General features: G+C 38.3%; 4 protein-coding genes across 4 annotated transcripts; 3 read left to right on the forward strand and 1 right to left on the reverse strand.

Moving 5' to 3' along the window:
* Positions 1-288: 288 nt before the first annotated feature.
* On the reverse strand, positions 289-2,299 carry LOC112755279 (hydroquinone glucosyltransferase-like). The gene has a single exon (XM_025803262.3). It carries the CDS (start codon positions 1,915-1,917, stop codon positions 463-465), a length of 1,455 nt encoding a protein of 484 aa, XP_025659047.1. The 5' UTR covers positions 1,918-2,299; the 3' UTR covers positions 289-462.
* A 3,166-nt stretch (positions 2,300-5,465) lies between these two features.
* On the forward strand, positions 5,466-6,709 carry LOC140180279 (uncharacterized). Its single transcript, XM_072220737.1, has 2 exons — positions 5,466-6,089; positions 6,347-6,709. The coding sequence occupies exons 1-2, from the start codon at positions 5,466-5,468 to the stop codon at positions 6,707-6,709; spliced, it is 987 nt and encodes a 328-aa protein (XP_072076838.1).
* A 156-nt stretch (positions 6,710-6,865) lies between these two features.
* LOC140180280 (uncharacterized) lies at positions 6,866-7,636 on the forward strand. The gene has a single exon (XM_072220738.1). It carries the CDS (start codon positions 6,866-6,868, stop codon positions 7,634-7,636), a length of 771 nt encoding a protein of 256 aa, XP_072076839.1.
* Positions 7,637-15,681: 8,045 nt separating this feature from the next.
* On the forward strand, positions 15,682-16,236 carry LOC140180281 (uncharacterized). The gene has a single exon (XM_072220739.1). The coding sequence runs from the start codon at positions 15,682-15,684 to the stop codon at positions 16,234-16,236; it is 555 nt and encodes a 184-aa protein (XP_072076840.1).
* Positions 16,237-19,466: the final 3,230 nt, after the last annotated feature.

The raw sequence follows: 19,466 nt of genomic DNA on the forward strand, positions 1-19,466 counted from the left end.
ACTGAAAACGATGCCGGTTGCTGGGCTGGACGGCGACGACGGAGACTATTGAAGAGTAGAGGTGGTGATTTTGTTACAAGAGAAGGAGAGGAAATGATGGTGGCGGATGGCAATGAGAGAAGAGGGAGAGAGAATATGAGAATTTTCAAAATAAATTTATAATGAGAGCATTATAGTAATTTTTTATTTAAAAAAAATAATTCACTTGTTCTAATATCATTAATTGGTTCAAATAAAAAAATCATTAAAATAAACCGAATTTAATTAATGCCACATGTCAAGTATTAATTGGTGGAAATTTTATGTCTTTAAAAAAAGACGTTTCTTATATCTTTATAGTAGTGGCTTCCTTTCTAGAATTATTCTTCAAATTACTAATAGATAATAACTCCAAATTCTTATGCTGCCAGCAGAAAACAAAATACCGAGCAACTCTACGATTGTCCTTCTAATAGTTTTCTTTCACGAAGTTATTAACCCATCAAATGTCTGATGACCTCTTTTAAGGTTCTCCAACCGAGTTCCGAATTGGAAAAGATCCCTTGTAGATGACCCATCTTCCTTCAATGCATCTGCCGCAGCATCTTTGAGCTCACGAATTCTTTGTCGAATCCCATTTGTTTCTTCACCAACCATTAAACCCTTTACCACCATAGCAATCTCATCTCTTTCTACAATGCCATCGCTATTAAACTTGGGCCTCAGACCCACTTTGAGGCCTTCAGTTAACAAAACAGCATTCATTCTTTGCTCGGCAAACAATGGCCAAGTTATCATTGGCACTCCCATCACAATGCTCTCGAGTGTAGAATTCCAACCACAGTGTGTAAGGAATCCACCAGTTGAACTGTGACTAAGGATCTGTGTCTGTGGGGCCCAATTAACAAGAACCAACCCTTGTCCTTTGGTTCTCTCCAGAAAGCCACGTGGCAAGAAACTCAAAGGGTCAACGTTTTCAGCACCGAGATAAGCCGCATTAGCCGAATCACTCGGCGCTCTCAAAACCCATAAAAACTTTTGACCGCTTAGCTCCAAACCCAAAGCCATCTCATTGACCTGTTCTTGACACAGAGTGCCTCCGCTTCCAAACGAAACATACAAAACAGAATTGGGCCTTTGGTTATCAAGCCACCGCACACACTCAGGCCCATTTGGGTCACTATTGGGCCCAGTTTGTATTATTGGCCCAACAAGATAAACAGGAGTGTTCTTCTTTCCGTGTTCTTCTTCTATGGCTATGGCGGTTACTCGCTCGATCTCTGAGAAGCTGTTAACCAAGAAACCATCAGCAAGAGACAACAACCTCTTGGACAATCTAAGAATGAGATCGTAAGAGATGCTGGATCTATCACGAAAATGCTCAGGGAGATCGTGACCGTAGATCGGGATGCAACCTGGAATACGAATGAGTTCTTTGTGATCTCTGTATTCACACGAAACTTGGTTGTGCAAAGTTTTCAGATGCAAGAACAATGAAAGCGTCATGGCGGAAGGAGGGAAGTAAATGTAAGCTGAGAGGTTGAGGCTGATATCTTTTGCTACTTGGAGAGCTTCGCTTGCGAAAGTATCTGCCACCAAAGCAACAAAGGGAGTGGTTGAATGCAGTTGGTGCAGCGTGGCACGGAAAGAAGGCATGGATTGGGACACTGCGAGTTGGATTTGAACGGCGGGGGGAACATCTTGGGGTAAGTCTTGCTTGTTGATTGGAGGGAGGAAAATGTGGTCAACGGTGGTGGAAGAAGGAAGAGATTGGAGGAGGGAGATGGTGGCGGGAGGAGGTGAATCAATGGTGGGGAAGATGCAGGTAACATGGATGTTGTGATGGAGATGAACGAGTCTCTTGCAAAACTCGAGAATGGAAGCTTGATGGCTAAACGCTGGAATTGAGATTGCTGCTATATGAGTTATTTTTGCCATGGATATGATCTGTTTTATTTAATTGCTTAGTTTAGGTTTTGGGGAAGTTCATGTATACATACATATATATGAGTGCGACTTCAGGTGGTCATTACATAGTGGCAGGCCAAAGTTGACTTCATTACTATTTAACAAGACAGGTCAAATTGAACAGCCATATATCATGTTATTCAAATTAGGGGTGTGCATGGCCCGGTCCGGTCCGAAGACCTGGCCCGGTCTCGAACACTTTAGGGGCTAACTTGGTATGATTTCATCGGGTTTAGGGCCGGGTATAGGTCTCAAAAATAGACCCGGTCATAATTTCGGGCCGGGTCCGTGCCATAGTTCAGGTCACCCGAAATTGGCCCGGTCATCATACATAATTAATATTTTGTGTTATTAGTGATGGATGATGGCTATTATTATGTGAAATTTAAGTGTTGTAAACCTTAATATTTTGTGTTATTAGTCATTATATATAAGACTATAAGTTAATATTTTATGTTTAAAATGCATAAGACTTTAGACTAATGCATAATCTTGTTTTATTTGTATTGATTTAAATATTTGGTGTTATTAGGCAATATTAGTATTGATTATGGTTATGCTTTAATTTTAAAGAAGAGTTGGTTCTTAGTATATTTTTCTAAGTAAATTTTACCATGTCAAATAATGATTGGAGTCTTGGAAATTTGGATATTTTTACATGCTAACTTACAAGAAGGTATCAAGGTAATATAATGTTAACAGCCCGGTTTTCACCCGGTATAATCGTGGCCCGAAAGTGTATAGGTTTCATCGGGTCTAGGGTCGGGTTCGGGTCTAAAAAATAGGCCCGTTATATATTTCGGGTCGGGTCTGGGTCACACCAAACCCGGTTTCACCCGGCCCATGCACACCCCTAATTCAAATGAGGTAGTTCATTTTCATCTCCACTTTCTTCGCCCACATGGCTAAAATCGACAAGATGTCGATCACAAATTAAGAAATTCAACTTGCCTCGACAAAATCAGTATTTGTGTAGTAGAAAAAATTACCAAAAGTACCCATAAGAGTTTTTGAACATTGACAAAAGTACATATAAATTAAGGAAATTAACGCTATACTCATGAAAGATGGGTTCAGTATAACAAAAGTATCCAAATCATAATTTTTTGTTGATTTTTTAATAAAATTTTTAAACTACCCTACACTCAACCTCAACTCACTTTTTCAACCTTTCATAACTCAATTTGCACCAACTTTTGCCATAGAGTCCAAAACTACTCCTATAACAAACCAGACCAAAATCAATGGTAGTGGTGGTGGTAGAAGATCGGACCTCAACCGATTCACTCATAAGTTTATAATCCATACACAAACCAAATTAATCAAACACAAAAAAATACTCAAAACATAAAAATTTTCAAATCCATTCATGCAATTTCAATTCACTTTAGCAAAACTAGAAATAGAAAAAGCCATCAACCATAAAAAATTAACAAATCCATTCATCAAATTTGAAATTTATTTCAGCAAAAATCAGAAGTAGAAGTAGCCATCAACTGGATCTTCTGTAAATCAATCTCAGCCTTCATAAAAAATAGAAGCAGATTTAAAAAAAAAAATAGAACAGTATCATTTTAGTAGTAACTAAATCAATTTCTGAAAAGAAGAAAAATAAAATAAAAATATTTTAAAAAAATACATTTTTCTTCACCGGCCGACTGTAACATCGTCAATGGCAGAACCTCCATCCACAGTGCCGCCTGATAAACCCCATTTATAGGGTTTATCTTGTGTTTAATTTAGGAGATTTTACAACCTTTTACCCACATTTATTCAATAAAATAGCATGGTTTCCTGATTATCTTCTAATTTGTGCTTAAGTGTGAAAACATGCTTTCTAGGCCTTTAATTAGCTAAATTTAATTCACCTTTGATTCCACTAGATGCCTTGATTTGTTTCTTAAGTGATTTTAGGTTGAAAATGCTAGGAATGGATCAAAGGAATGGAGAGGAAAGCATGCAAAGTGGAGAAATCATGGAAAAGCAATGATTTGGGATAAGATCAACGACGCGCATGCGTAGCAGATGCGACCGCGTGAAATGGTGACGTCGCATGGCGACGCGTACGCGAACATGACGCGTACGCGTGGATGGAAAATTGTCAATCGACGCGCACGCGCACTGTACGCGTACGCGCCGATGTCCGCACGTGACTCACTTAAAGGCAAAACGCTGGGGGCGAATTTTAGGCTTCCCAGGCCCAAATCCAACTCACTTTTGATGCTATTTAACCCAAGGAATGAAGAGGAATCAACACACTTTAGACACTAGGTAGTTTTATATTAGTTTTGGAGGGAAAGTTAGTTTTAGAGAGAGAAGCTATCACTTCTCTTTAGAATTAGGATTAGGTTTAGATCTAAATTTACTTCTTCTTCTTCTCTCAATTATCCTCTTTCATCCTTGATTGTTCTCTTGTACTTGTAGCATTCTACTTCTCTTGTAATTCCTTTGTATTGTTAGTTGTATCTTATGAACTTTCTTTTGTAGGTCTACATTTCTTCTTCAATGCAATTGGTAAGTTCTTTGTTGTTTCATAATTGTTTTGCATTTCTATTGTTAATCTCTTACTTTTGTAGTTGTAGATTCCTTTAATTCTTGCAATTAATAATGTTTGCCTTTATTGCCTTCCATGTGTTTGTTAAAATGCTCCTTTTAGTTATGAGTTAGATTTTTGTTCCTCTTGGCTTAGGAAGGTAACTTAGGAACTCTTGAGTTACTAATGTCCAAGTAATTGACGATTAGGAGCCATTAACTCTAGATCTCACTAATTGATTTGGTGGAGAACTAGGAGTTATGGACTTGGATTGATATAGCTCACTTGACTTTCCTCTACTATTAGTTAGGGGATGACTTAGTGGGATTGATCCTTGCCAATTCTCATGTTGTGGTTAGGGATAAGGATAGAGATCCTTGACCCCCAAACCTTGCCAAGACCCTCATAGTTATTAGTTTACTTCATTGCCATTTACATTTCATGTCCCTTATCAAAACCCCAAAAATAACTTGATATGGTCGTCATTAATACGAGTTATAACTCGGCCTCATAACCGTTATCAATATATACTATAACTCATTATTATCCCTTACTGCTCGGACTTTATGAGCCACAGCTCAGTGACATCAATACTCCTATCATAACCGACATCCCAAACGGCACAATAAAGTCGGTTACAATATCAATCATCGCAGAAACCGACGATTTATTGCCGAGAATGCAACGGATGAAGAATTCATCATATAAAGCAAGGTAAAGTGTTCTTTTCATATGGATTCAAACAAGATAATATACTGACTTAAGCTTCAGAGTGCCTTTGCAAGTACACTCCTCCTCCTCTTCATTGCTCATACTTTCACACCACGACACGACAGAAAAGCTCGGATCCAAGAGTTGGACGTTCAACCTTTGAGGACATTGCTCGGTTGACACCTCTATTTCGCAAGCAAGATCAATTGGCGCCCACCGTGGGGCCGAAGATATAGAATTCTTTCTTTTGGTCCCATTGTTTTCTCTCGTACCTATGGCTGGCGTACCACCTCCTTCACTATCCGAACTTATGCGGATGGTAGCCGAGCTACAACAAGCCAATCAAATAATGGCTGCTCAAATAGCTGAACTGAATCATGTTCGGATAGAACATAACGGCGCTCACCACCAGCAGCCAGAGGATAATGAACATCATTCCCAACCCTCTCACGTCTCGGAGACTGTCCAAGCTAACGAAGTTCAGCCCGAAGATGAAAAGGAAGAGTCCGATGAACTTGTAGGACCCTTCACAGAAGAAGTGATGAACTTTGAATTGCCAGAGAGATTCACCCTGCCACTAACTTTCACACCTTATGATAGGCTCGGAGACCCGAAGAAATTCCTCAAAAAGTTCCGATCCATAATGATCGTCAACGGTGCATCAGATACTGTTTTATGCCGTTGTTTTCCAAATTATTTAGACGGTCCTGCACTTGATTGGTTGTGTGCTTTGCCTGCAGGTTCTGTTTCGCAATTTCAGCAACTGGCCAAGCTGTTTGAAGAACACTTCGCCGGATCCGCAATATACCTGCATGACTTTGACTATCTGAATACTATCAAACATGGGCAGAACGAAAGTCTGAAGGACTACATGACTCGCTTCACAAAGTCGCCATCGGTATACCCGACCTCCATCCTGAAGTCCATTTGCACGCAATCAAAAGCGGCCTCTGACCTGGAAAGTTCCAAGAAACAATTGCGGTAGCCAAGCCCAAAACCCTTGCCGAGTTCCGGGAGAAAGCCAAAGGACAAATCGATATCGAGGAGCTCAGACAAGTTCGGAAGTCTGACAAAATAAGCTACAGAGACGACGATAAAACTTCAAATAGTAAGAAAAGTTTTAAACTAACCCCTCGTTTTGACTCTTATACGCAGTTTAACGCTAAGCGGGAGGATATCATCAAAGAGATTCTAAACTCAAAACTCATCAAGCCACCAAGAAAGGTCGGCACCTACCAAGACACTAAGAACGTAGACAAATCTAAGTATTGTGCCTTCCATCAGAAGCACGGCCACACCACTGATGACTGTGTAATAGCAAAGGACCACTTAGAACGCTTAGCTCGGCAAGGTCATCTGGATAAGTACATCGGAAGTCACATCCAAAAACGTTCCACACCTTCCAGGAACGAGGAATTATCAGAACAACAGCACAGAGGAAAAGAAAAGGCAACTGCGAATAGTTATGAAAAGCCCCGAGGAGTCATTAATTATATTTCAGGAGGATACGCAAGTTGAGGCTCCTCAAACTCGGCAAGAAAAAGGTCATTTCGAGCAATATGCTCATTAGAAGGACCACTGAACGAAACAGAAACTCCAACACAACTACCGCAGCTCACATTTACACAAGCAGACTACAACTCTAATATATAGAACTTGGATGACCCCGTAGTTATGACTCTTCAGTTGGGAGACCTACTGGTCAAGAAAGTACTGCTAGATCCTGGAAGCAGTGCCGACGTTCTATTCTACTCGACATTTCAAAAAATGAAGCTCAGTAACAACATTCTCCAGTCAACAGGGGGAGATCTGGTCGGATTCTCAGGCGAACGAGTCCTAATAATAGGGTCAGTGTGGTTACAAACCACACTGGGTGAGCATCCTCTTTCAAAAACTTGTGATATTCAGTATTTAGTAGTAGACTGCTTCAGTCCATATAATATTATCCTTGGCCGCCCTTTCTTAAACAAGTTTGGCGCCATTGTATCTACAGTTCACCTGTGTGTTAAGTTCCCCTTGCAGGACGATCATGTTGTCACAATCCATGGAGATCATAAGGAAGCTCGGCAATGTTACAACATTGGCATGAAGTTCCAAAATTATTTGAAACAGCAAGTTAACAATGTCGACCTCACAAACAATAGCTCGACATTAGCCGACCTAGATCCGAGAACCGACTTCCGAGAAAGACCAACTTCGTCCGACGACTTACAAAAAGTATATTTCAACAATGACCCTAACAAATTCACTTTTGTAGGTAAATCAATGAGCAAAGAGGAGCTAAACGCCATCACCACCTTCCTACATGAGCAAGCCTACTTATTTGCATGGAAGCCTTCAGATATGCCCAGCATAGACCCACATATCATCAGCCATAAACTAGTTATAAACCCATCTGCGAGACCTGTACAGCAAAAGAAAAGAAAACTCGGCGAAGAAAAATGAAAGCATCGTTGGAAGAAACACAAAAACTGATAACCGCCAACTTCATCAAAGAGATCAGATTTACCATCTTGTTAGCCAATGTGGTTATGGTAAGGAAACAAAACGGTAAGTGGCACATGTGCGTCGACTTTACAGACTTAAACAAAGCATGCCCAAAGGACTCGTATCCTTTACCATCCATAGACTCTTTGGTAGATAACGCTTCCGGTTACGCTACCTTAAGTTTCATGGATGCCTATTTAGGGTACAACCAAATACTTATGCATCCCTCTGATCAATGTAAAACAACTTTTATTGCTGACTTTGGAAACTACTGTTATAAGGTTATGCCTTTTGGACTAAAGAATACAGGAGCAACTTACCAACGTCTTATGGATAAAGTTTTCACCAAACAAATTGGCAGGAACATCGAAGTTTATGTTGATGATATGGTCGCCAAAACAAAGGTCGGCGATAACCATATTCACGACTTAATAGAAATATTCAGCCAGATACGCCACTACAACATGCGCCTGAATCCGGAAAAATGTGCTTTTGGAGTACAAGGTGGTAAGTTCTTGGGATTTTTATTAACGAACAGGGGCATTGAGGCAAACCCGGACAAATGCCGAGCAGTTGTGGATATGACAAGCCCAAAGACTATAAAAGAAGCGCAATGCCTCACAGGAAGGCTTGCTGCATTATCAAGATTTGTACCTTGTTTAGCTTCAAAGTCTAACCCTTTTTTCCAAACAATTAAAAAGAAAAACAAATTCCAGTGGACCGACGATTGTGAAAGAGCTTTTAACACATTAAAAACAACTCTCTCACAACCACCAATTCTACAAAAACTCCTTCAAGGGGAAGATTTATTTCTGTACTTATCAGTTACTGATTGGGCAATAAGCTCTGCTCTTGTCACAGAAAGAAGTAAAATTCAGCACCCAGTTTACTTCGTCAGCAAAACACTCCACCATGCCGAGCTTAATTATCCGAGAATAGAGAAGCTAGCCTTAGCATTAGTCTTCTCAGCACGAAGACTCCGACCTTATTTTCAAAGTCATGTCATCAATGTCAGAACAGATCACCCACTACGACAAGTGCTACACAAGCCCGACATTGCAGGGAGACTTATAAAGTGGTCAATCAAACTATCCGAGTTCGACATCAAATATCAGTCTAGAGGGGCAATTAAATCACAATTTTTAGCCGACTTTATTGCAGAGCTTACAATACCATCAGAGGATGACCACACAAAACAATGGACTTTGTACATAGATGGCTCATCCAACAAAGAAGGATGTGGCGCTGGGATACGACTGGAAGCCGATGATGGTTACGTCCTCGAGCATTCCTTACACCTATCTTTTAAAGCCAGCAATAATCAATCCGAGTATGAAGTTCTAGTCGCAGGACTCCGGCTTTGCCTGGATCTCCAAATATACACAATCAAGGTATACTGTGACTCTCTGTTGGTTGTTCAACAGGTAAACGACCTGTTTCAAGTAAGAGATCCTCTTCTATCTAAATATTTACTATTAGTCAAAGATTTACTTTCACAATTTAAAAAGTTTGAAATAGAACACATACCAAGATATCAAAACCAAATAGCCGATATTTTATCAAAGCTCGGAAGTACTCAGTCCGAGATCTCTACATTACATCAATTTACTATAAAATGCCCAAGTGTTGACCTGACAGAAGTGCTAAGTGTTACTCAGGAAAGTGATTGGCGGACAGATTTCATAAATTATCTACAAACATCACACATTCCAGAAAACATTGAGAATGTTAAAAAGTTCCGAAGACAAGCCACCTTCTTCACATTACTAAACGGAGCCTTATATAGACGAGGATATACTCGCCCTTTACTCAAATGCCTCAGCAGATCTGAAGCCGAAATAGCACTGTCGGAAGCACATGAGGGGATCTGCGGAACACACACAGGAGCTCGGAGCCTAACATCCAAAGTCCTCCGTGCCGGCTTCTTTTGGCCATCACTAAAACAAGACAGTGAAAACAAAGTTAGGACCTGTACAAATTGCCAGAAGCACACACCAACCATCCACATTCCAGCAGAGGATATGCATCATAGCGATGTCACATGGCCTTTCAACCAATGGGGATTAGACATTCTCGGCCCGTTCCCTACGGCGCCGAGCCAAGTAAAATTTCTAATAGTTGCAATTGACTACTTCTCAAAATGGGTCGAAGCCCAACCTTTAGCTAAAATAACGTCACACCAAATGATATCTTTTGTTTGGAAGAACATAATTTGCCATTTTGGCATTCCTCATCATATCATAACTGACAATGGTTGCCAGTTTGTCAATCAGAAATTTTAATCTTTTTTGCAGCACCTCAAAATCAAACAACATTTCGCCTCTGTTGAACATCCTCAGACAAACGGGTTAGCAGAGGCAGCAAATAAAGTAATCTTGCACGCACTCAAGAAGAAGCTTGACGACGTAAAAGGGCTATAGGCCGACCTCATACCAGAAGTCCTATGGGGATACAATACAACACCACAATCATCAACAAAAGAGACGCCATTCCGACTTGTCTATGGCTCTGAAGCAATGATACCACTAGAGATCTCCCAAAGCTCAGTTAGGACACAACTCGGCAACCATAATGAAGCCCAGCGAGCCGAGTTAGATGTCATTGAAGAAATCCGAGATATAGCCACATTGAGACAACGCGCCGCCCAGCAAACATTATCTTGGTGCTACAATAAATCGGTTAGAAGTCGAACATTCGACAAAGGAGACTTGGTCATTCGAAAGACAGAAGTCGCCCGACGTCCACCATCACACGGTAAGCTAGCCGCAAATTGGGAGTGCCCGTATCGAGTTACACAGGTCCTCGGCAACAGAGCATATAAACTAGAAACACTAAACGGTACAATCCTACCCAACACTTGGAATGTATCTTCCTTAAAGAAATTCTATAGTTAAAACTCAGGGACAGGCTTGTACTCTTTTTCCTACTACCAAGATTTTATCCCTAAAGGGTTTTCCTTGGAGAGGTTTTAACGAGGCTAGCCTACCTGAACATTTGTATCCAAACAATTACCAACATTACTATATGAATAGAATCTATTTCATTCTTTTTATATAACAACTTTCTCACTATATCATTCCAATGTTTGCTTTTACAATAAATATCATAGATACAGATTCATCTATGGTTTCAAAAAGACGAGTATCCTCGCCTATTTTCAATCCGAGCATTATCGGCAAACCCTATAAAGGAATATTTCTAACAGAAAATTTCCATCAATTACGCTAAGGCCCATCAAACGCTTAAAATCCAATTTGGCCCCAAATAAACAACAAGTCAAACAACTCTATTCGTAAGCTACAAAATAGCGAATACTTGTTTAGCAAATATCAATAAGTCTTCACCAAATAGCCCATCAAAATACAAACAAACATAAACAGTACTAAAGATAAATTACAACAAGATCTTAAACATTCTCTGCCTCATCCTTGGCAACGCCATCATCATCAACCATTTTGTCATCTCGAACGATCTTCCCAGGATCCATCTCAAAAAGATCGGCATCAGGCACAAGGAACTTCGCCTGTAAAGACACCCTCTCAAAACCCTCAACAAACGAATCTAAGATCTCATCACTCGTTGTCTTCTCTATTTCTTTAAGCTTAGCAGTTACCTCAATAAGTCGAGCTTCCATGCTCGCCAAGTTAGCTTCTTTCTTTTTCAAATCCTCAACATCATTGGCATAGTTCTCCTTGGTCTCCTTCAATTGTTTTTCAGTTTCAGCCAGCTTATTCTGGGGCTCGGAAACATCACCTTTAGACTTATTCAACTCTTCTTTCAACAACAAAACCTCATTCTTCTCCACCAGCACCTTTTTATGCTTCAGCTCCTGACTACGACCTAAACTAGCTAACCTCAAACCAACCACCTACAAACCACAATGAATAACAAGAAAATATATAACAAAATTCCCAACAAACACAACAACCATAACACAATTAAAAGACCTTACCTGCATATACTGACTAACAGCCATTTCGCCAACCTCATTCGCCAATGATACATCAGCTTCAGACTGACAATGCTCATCCGCAACAGCCATATAGGGATACTCCTTCCCCCATACAGATAAACCTTCACTATGTTCGGCCATTTCATGTAACTTTTTCTGATTCACAACAAAAGCTTGAATCTCCTCTAAAGAAACCCTTTGTTCCTTCTCGCTAGTATCCTCGGACACATCGACCACATTCGATTTCCTCTTCTTTGCAATCACCTTCCTCCGGCCCTGCTGAGGTTGGCTAACTTCTCCAACTCCACCCCCTTTTCGCGATTGGACGACGACACCTCTTTCTCCAAGTTCTTACTTTTAAAACAGGACCGAAGTGAAGCAGCCGACACCCCAGGATACTTACCACCTGCAGATTCAAAAAACAAAATAGCAACTCAGTAAGGCTCAAATACACAAGTAAATCAATAACACATATACACAACTCACCCATATAATCTACCACAGCAGCCCTATTTTCCTCCCACTTTAACAGTTCAAACATCGAGATCAAATTTTTTCGATCAATTTGTTCCACCAAAAACACAATCAAGCAAACATTCCTCGAAGATATAATCTCCGGTCCGAGTATATTTTGGGGTTCCGAGCACCAAAATAACGGAAACTTCTCGGCCAGATTTTCATCTATGAAAAAAGGAAAATCTTTTTCCAAACCTCTAACTTTGAAATACATCTCCTTAAAATATTTAAAAGAGGATTTATACAACCTGAAAATGCCAAAACCTGGGGTGCTATTGAAGTTTATCCAACCACCCTTCCACACCCCCTTGGCTTGAAATAACGAAAAGAACAAGTCAACAGATGGCACCTCTTCCAGAAATTCCATCAGAATTTCAAAAGAACAAAGGAACGCCCACCCATTTGGATGAAGCTGTGATGGAGCACAGTTTAACTGCTTCAAAACCTGACATTCGAAGTCTGTAAATGGCAACCTCACTCTCAGCTCTTCAAGGACACAGCTGTACATGTAGAAAAACTCAAATCCCCTCCCCCGGTGGTAGACCCTATCATCAACACTACATGGCAACAACTCAATTTGAACTCCAGAGCCAGCCCTTACTACCTTAGTTACATCCACCTCTTTCACAGCAGCTTCATCACAAAACAACGACACCCGAGACTTCACATCCTTCCCAACCCAGTCATAGGACCAGTCTATCTTATCCTTTTTCTCCTTTTCAAACCCCATCAAACAACAAAAACCAGCATGCAACCAGAAAACATAAAAGAGAAGAATGAAGAAAAAAATCAAAAGAAGAGAGACAAAACCATACCTCTCTTACTCATTCTTCACAAAGAAGTAGAAAATCAAACGCCAAAAATACCCAGGTAAAACTCCAAGCAGCAGAATTAATAATCCCAAAAGCAAAAAATGTTCCAAGTGATAAACTGCCTCAGTCACATCAAACGACGAAAGCCACATTGGAAACCAACAACACTTTAATGCAACCACTATTTCTCTCTCCTCTGGACACGACTCCCCACGTCAACAAAAATAAACCTCTTTTAATGAAGTACATTGAACTGGAGGCTCACTCAGTAAACCACTCAACCGAGTTATAACTCATCACAAAGCTCAACCTGTTTCATTAAAAAACTCTCCTCAGGCTAAGCTTGGAGGCTGTGATATGGTCGTCATTAATACGAGTTATAACTCGTCCTCATAACCGTTATCAATATATGCTATAACTCATTATTATCCGTTACTGCTCGGACTTTATGAGCCACAGCTCGGTGACATCAATACTCCTATCATAACCGACATCCCAAATGGCACAATAAAGTCGGTTACAATATCAATCATCGCAGAAACTGACAATTTATTGCCGAGAATGCAACGGATGAAGAATTCATCATATAAAGCAAGGTAAAGTGTTCTTTTCATATGGATTCAAACAAGATAATATACTGACTTAAGCTTCGGAGTGCCTTTGCAGGTACACTCCTCCTCCTCTTCATTGCTCATACTTTCACACCACGACACGAAAGAAAAGCTCGGATCCAAGAGTTGGACGTTCAGCCTTTGAGGACATTGCTCGGTTGACACCTCTATTTCGCAAGCAAGATCATAACTCATAACCAATAACAAGACACTTCATTGTAATTCCTAGGGAGAACGACCCGAGGTTCAATACTTCGGTTTATAAATTTAGGGGTTTGTACTTTTGACAAACAATCTTTTGTATGAAAGGATTATTGATTGGTTTAGAAACTATACTTTACAACGAGATCTCAATTGTGAAATTCTAAACCGTCACAAAGTCCGTTCATCACCGCCTCCCTTTCTTCTCTGATTTTTCTTTACCGAACCCACTCTTTGCATGCAAGAGTACCACGACCCCTCTCTCTTCTCAGGTGTGCGACGACGATGTTTTCCTCGGTTGGGTCAGACACGCCACGACGACGTTCTCCTTGGTTGCAACAGGCGCGCCACGACAGCATTTTCCTCAGATTGGGTCACAGGTGTGCGATAAAGGTGTTGTAGTCACCTTAATAGTGAGAGGGAGAAGCAGTGAGAGGGGAAGAGATTGGCGGTAATGGAGTAGGTGGGTGGCGGACGGCAATGAGAAGGTAGGAGGAGAGTTTTCTGTGACTCTGTGAGGGTTTTTGAGGGATAAGTGAGGAGAGAGGAAGAAGAGAAGAGAGGGAGTGACGGTAGAATGGGGTTAGGGTGGGGTAGTTTAGGAATTTTATTAAAAAATTTGGATTTGGATACTTTTGTCATACGGAACCCATCTTTCATGGGTACAACGTTAATTTCCTTAGTTTATGGGTACTTTTGTTAGCGTTCGTAAATTTCATGGGTACTTTTGGTAGTTTTTCCTAGTGTAGTATATATATGAAAATATAAAATATATATTAAAAGTTTAAATGATATATATGTAAAAAATATATAATAATAAATTTTAATGTATAAATATATTTTTTTAAAGATTTAGCTTAAGTAAAGAATCACTATTTTACGCTTAGTAGAGTGGTGAACTGTATTAAAATGGTACAATTTTATAATGAAAAAATATAGGTAAATAATTTTTAACAATTAATTTTAAATAATTTTAATTAATAATTATTTATTTAAATTTTAAAAAAATAAATAATAAATAATCAGCATTAGTTACCATTTTAAATTATAAGAATTATCATATCAACCATAAAAAGAAAAAATAATGATTCTAATGTGTGAAAGGATATCTGTTTTTTTTTTTTTTTTTGAAAGATATTTAGGCTAACACTATTTGATGTGTGGGTGATAGTGTAAAAAATAATTTTTGGAAAGATAATTGAATTCCAAAATTTAAAAGCTTAAATTAATAAACTCATCAGGTAAGTAGGATTTTAGAAATAGGATTGTTTTTCACAGATTTTTTAACTGTTTCAGATGGTTAGGACATGGCTAAACTCCAAGAATGACTTCCTGAAAGAGATGACCTAGAAAATTATAGCTCTATCCCCTCTTTCCCCATAAAAGCAAAGTGATCAGATTGCTTGGGCCCCCACTTTAGATGGGCTTTTTTCACTGAAAACTGCCTACTAATATCTCCAAGCAGATTCAGGAATGTAAAGCAGAAGTTTCAACCTCATTTGGCACTGGAGGGGTCCTGAACATATTAGGTCATTCATGTGGCTCCTAGTTCACGATGCAATTCTCACAAATGTGAAAAGAAAGAGAAGACACTTGGCAAATTGTTCAGCTTGCCCTCGGTGCAACCATAGTGATGAGACATCAATTCATGTGCTCCGAGATTGTCCCTTTGCTAAAGCAATTTGGTGTATCCTGCAGCCTCAATGCCCTGCTAATGACTTCTACTCCCTTGAAAGAGTTGAATGGATCATTAGAAACTTGTCTCTCCGTAACGTCTGGTCGTGCACCTTTGGTGTGGCGGTCTCATCCCTTTGGTTCTTCTGCAATAAGCTGGTTTTTGAAGGATCTACCTCCAACCCCATGCTTATGGTAGAATCTATAAAAGTTAGGAGTTCGGTCATTAATAAAGTGATGAAATGCAACCTTATCCCAAGGAAGTCACACATCAACAATAATCATCTTATTAGGTGGTATCTTCTGTCAGAAGGTGTTATCAAGATCAATGTTGATGGGTCCTTTTTCTCACATATAAATAATGCCTCGTGTGGCGGTGTCATTCGTCATCATTTAGGTAAGTTCATAAAGGCCTTCTCATGTAACTTAGGAAGCTGCTCCATAATGCATGCTAAATTATGGGCCATTATCAAAGCGTTGCAAATTGTTATATCAGAGAACTTTAGGGATATCGTCATTGAATCAAACTCCTTGATGGCCATAAATTTCATCAAAGATGGCTCACCTCCCCACCATCCGTGTGCTGCTCTCCTTGAAGACGTTCACAATATGGTAAACCGTATCCATCTGGTGCATTGGAACCATACTCTCCGAGAAGCTAAGTCTGTTGTTGACATCCTAACAAAGAAAGGTCATACTTTACCTTTTGGCCTCCATACTTTCGAGTTGGCCCCCTCAGGCATCATTCAAGCTTTGTCCTTTGATAGTTTTGGCTCCCTTAGATTAAGATGATGTAATTAGTATTACTGTTTTTTGTTTGTTTTGTTTATTTCTTTGGGGTCCTTGACCCCCTATTCTCCAAAAAATAGTAAAACAACCCTCCAATTCATAATCTCGTATTCTCCTCCTTTAATTAGATATGTGCCTATTTAAATTTTGTATCTATGAGGTATTTTCTTGTTTTGCAATAGCAGATAAATATTAATTTTATCTGTGATTATGAGTTGTGACTTATATATATTAATCACTATGCTGTTGTGACTTATAGTACATACATATTACATATAATTTTTTGGATGTTTCTTTCTAATTAAACAGATATTTCTTTTCTTTAAATGAATGTTTTTTATATAGCACAGCAAAAGTTTGACCTTCACAACCATCTTTATTAGATGGGCTTAAATCCTTCTCCTCTGAATTGGATGTAATGCGCACAACAATTTTACAAAACTTTAAATTTGTCTTAGTTGTTTTGGTTTAATTGCTTCAATTTAGATTTTGGAAACGTTGAGTGATGCCTTTACTCTAGAATTGAAAGTTCTTCCTTTTAGTTATTTTTAGAGCTACTAGCTTGGATTAGATATGATTCAAATAATGTAAAATTTCTTAGTTTTATCTTTTGGCTTTCATTTTCCTTTAAAATAAGGTATTACTATTATGAAACAATTATAATTGCTTACAAGTTTTTTGACAAAGCATCCGTTGATAATGGTTGGTTAATGATTATGCAGTTTTCAATATAGTCAAGAGAGAAATTTTGCAATAATATTTGATATAGTCGCAGAGAAAAGGTTAATTACTAATTATTTAGATTTTAACAAGGAGATTTATCTTTAATGGCCTAAATTCAACCATGCTAAATTTAAAGTCTCCACTCTAATTAACATTCTATTCTTCTAAGACACTAAATTAGCATATGATAACCAAATTTTAAATCCAAAATTAACATATAACTAAATCCTAAATTTTCTTAATCCTAAATCCTAAATTAGCATATAATAACCAAATCTTAAATCCTAAATTAACATATAATAAAATCTTAAATCCTAAATTAATTTAATTCTAAATCTTAAATTAGCATATGATAACCAAATTTATATGAAAGTAGTGCTAAATTTTAACTAGATTGTAGAAACAAAGTTATCAACAATAATAAGAACAAAGTAAGTACTAATTATACAAAACCATTTCAATCATCAACACAATGAATGAAAGTTAGGGTACAAGAAAGCTAATAAAGTAACAAAATCCAAATCCTAAACCCAATTTCATAGTAATCAATTTCAAACCCTAAACCCAATTTCACAATAACATAATTTAAACTCTAAATTTCAATTTCAGAGAGAAATTTCATCGATTTGAAATTAAAACATATATTAAAATCAATTTCACACTACAAGAAAAATGTTGAGAACCGTCGGATTTACCATAAAAAATATCAGCCGGTATAAACTTTGCTGGTAAATATTTACCGTCGGATTTATTGCGTTCGATGGTAATTACCGTCGAAATTTCCGATGGAGTATAATAAAAGGAAAACGGATCTTTCGTCGATGTTACCGTTGGAATAATCTGATGGTAACATTTGGCACCACTTCGTACGATTTTTTTGCCATATTACCGGCGGATTTATCCAATGCTTATACCGACGGAAATGTTATTTAAACTATTTTTAAAAAATAATGGTACCGTCAGAATATTCTAACGGTAGTATTTTTTTAAATTTAAACTTTTTCCGTCCATTTATAGTGTACCCTAATAATTAACAATTGAAATCGTGCTTCAAACTTGATGCGAAGTACAAAAAATTTAAATTATAAATACCGAATGATGGTAACTGAAATATCTGAAACAATGCTAACTATATTACATTCACATAACTATGTTTACATTCACTGAAATATATATTACAAATACGCAAAGTTTCTTGAAGAAATACATATCACAAAACTATGTTTACATTAAACCTAATCAGATTCATCATCTTCTTCCTCTGGTTCACCATCCTCTTCTTCTGATGTAGTTTTCTGATTATCATCGAACTTGTCTTCCTCTTCTTCGTCGCCATCGACCCTGTCTTCTTCTTGAAGATCGCCGTCCTCTGCTGGAAGTGCGTCGGCATCTAGTCCAAGGTTAATAATGTCATCATCCATAACAGCAGACCGAAGGGAGATCGGCTTACTGGTATCAATCACCATTTTCGAAGGAGTTGGGTCGTCAAACCAAACACATTTTAAACAATTTAAACGATGATTTGGCAAAACTTCTGCTTAATTCAGCGACATCCATGAAATAAATACATTTTTCATATAGAAAACAGTTGCAGGCATAAATCATTAACATACAAGTATTCAATAAAACATCAAATCCTAACCCTTTTAAAGCGCAACCCCTTATAACTCCACAATTTTCAGCAAACAAGGGTTTCAAAAAGGCGCCATTACGCGACCTTCTCCCACTTCCGTCCTAAAATTCTATCCTAAGAAAAGTAAAAAAAAAAAATTTAACAATTCATTATATTCAGATATAGAAAACCAACCTGGAATATTACTACACAGACAACAAAAAAAGGAAACTCTAATTGAGCTCAAAAAAATAGCACCCTCCTAATAAAAAAGATTACTTATTAAATTCACAAGCTGAAACTAATCCAAAAACTAACTTAAAAGAATAGGTAAAACTCATTACTCTAATTAATTAAAACCTAATTCTTAATTCAACGAAACTAACAAGAGGCATCACAAATTTAGTTTTTTACTTACATTAAAGTAACACAACAACTCCTAATAACATACTTCATTAAGCAAATTTAATCACCGATTTAGCAACAACTCTAACAAAATATTAAACTCACAAGGAAAACTAATTTAAAAGAATAGGTAAAACTCATTAATCTAATTAATTAAAACCTAACTCTCAATTTAACCAAACTAACAAGATTTAACAACTCTAACAAAATGTTAAACTCACAAAATAATATGAAAAAATATAATAACTATACCAACAAACCAATCAAATGATAGAAGTGGTGGCTCGTAGTGACAGAGGCGGCGGTAACGACGATTTAAACAGCAACCATGGTGGAAGATGCAATGGGGACAGTAGCAGATTCGACGAGCACGTGCTGCAGTGGTAATAGTGGGTACTCCAGGCACAGTGGAGACGTCGGTGGGAAGTTTCGGAAGCGGTTACAGTGACTGTTACCGTCGGAGGAGTAACCAAACGAGGAGAGAGAGGGAGAG

Source organism: Arachis hypogaea, chromosome 16 (assembly GCF_003086295.3).
Source record: "Arachis hypogaea cultivar Tifrunner chromosome 16, arahy.Tifrunner.gnm2.J5K5, whole genome shotgun sequence".
Lineage (NCBI taxonomy): Eukaryota > Viridiplantae > Streptophyta > Magnoliopsida > Fabales > Fabaceae > Arachis > Arachis hypogaea.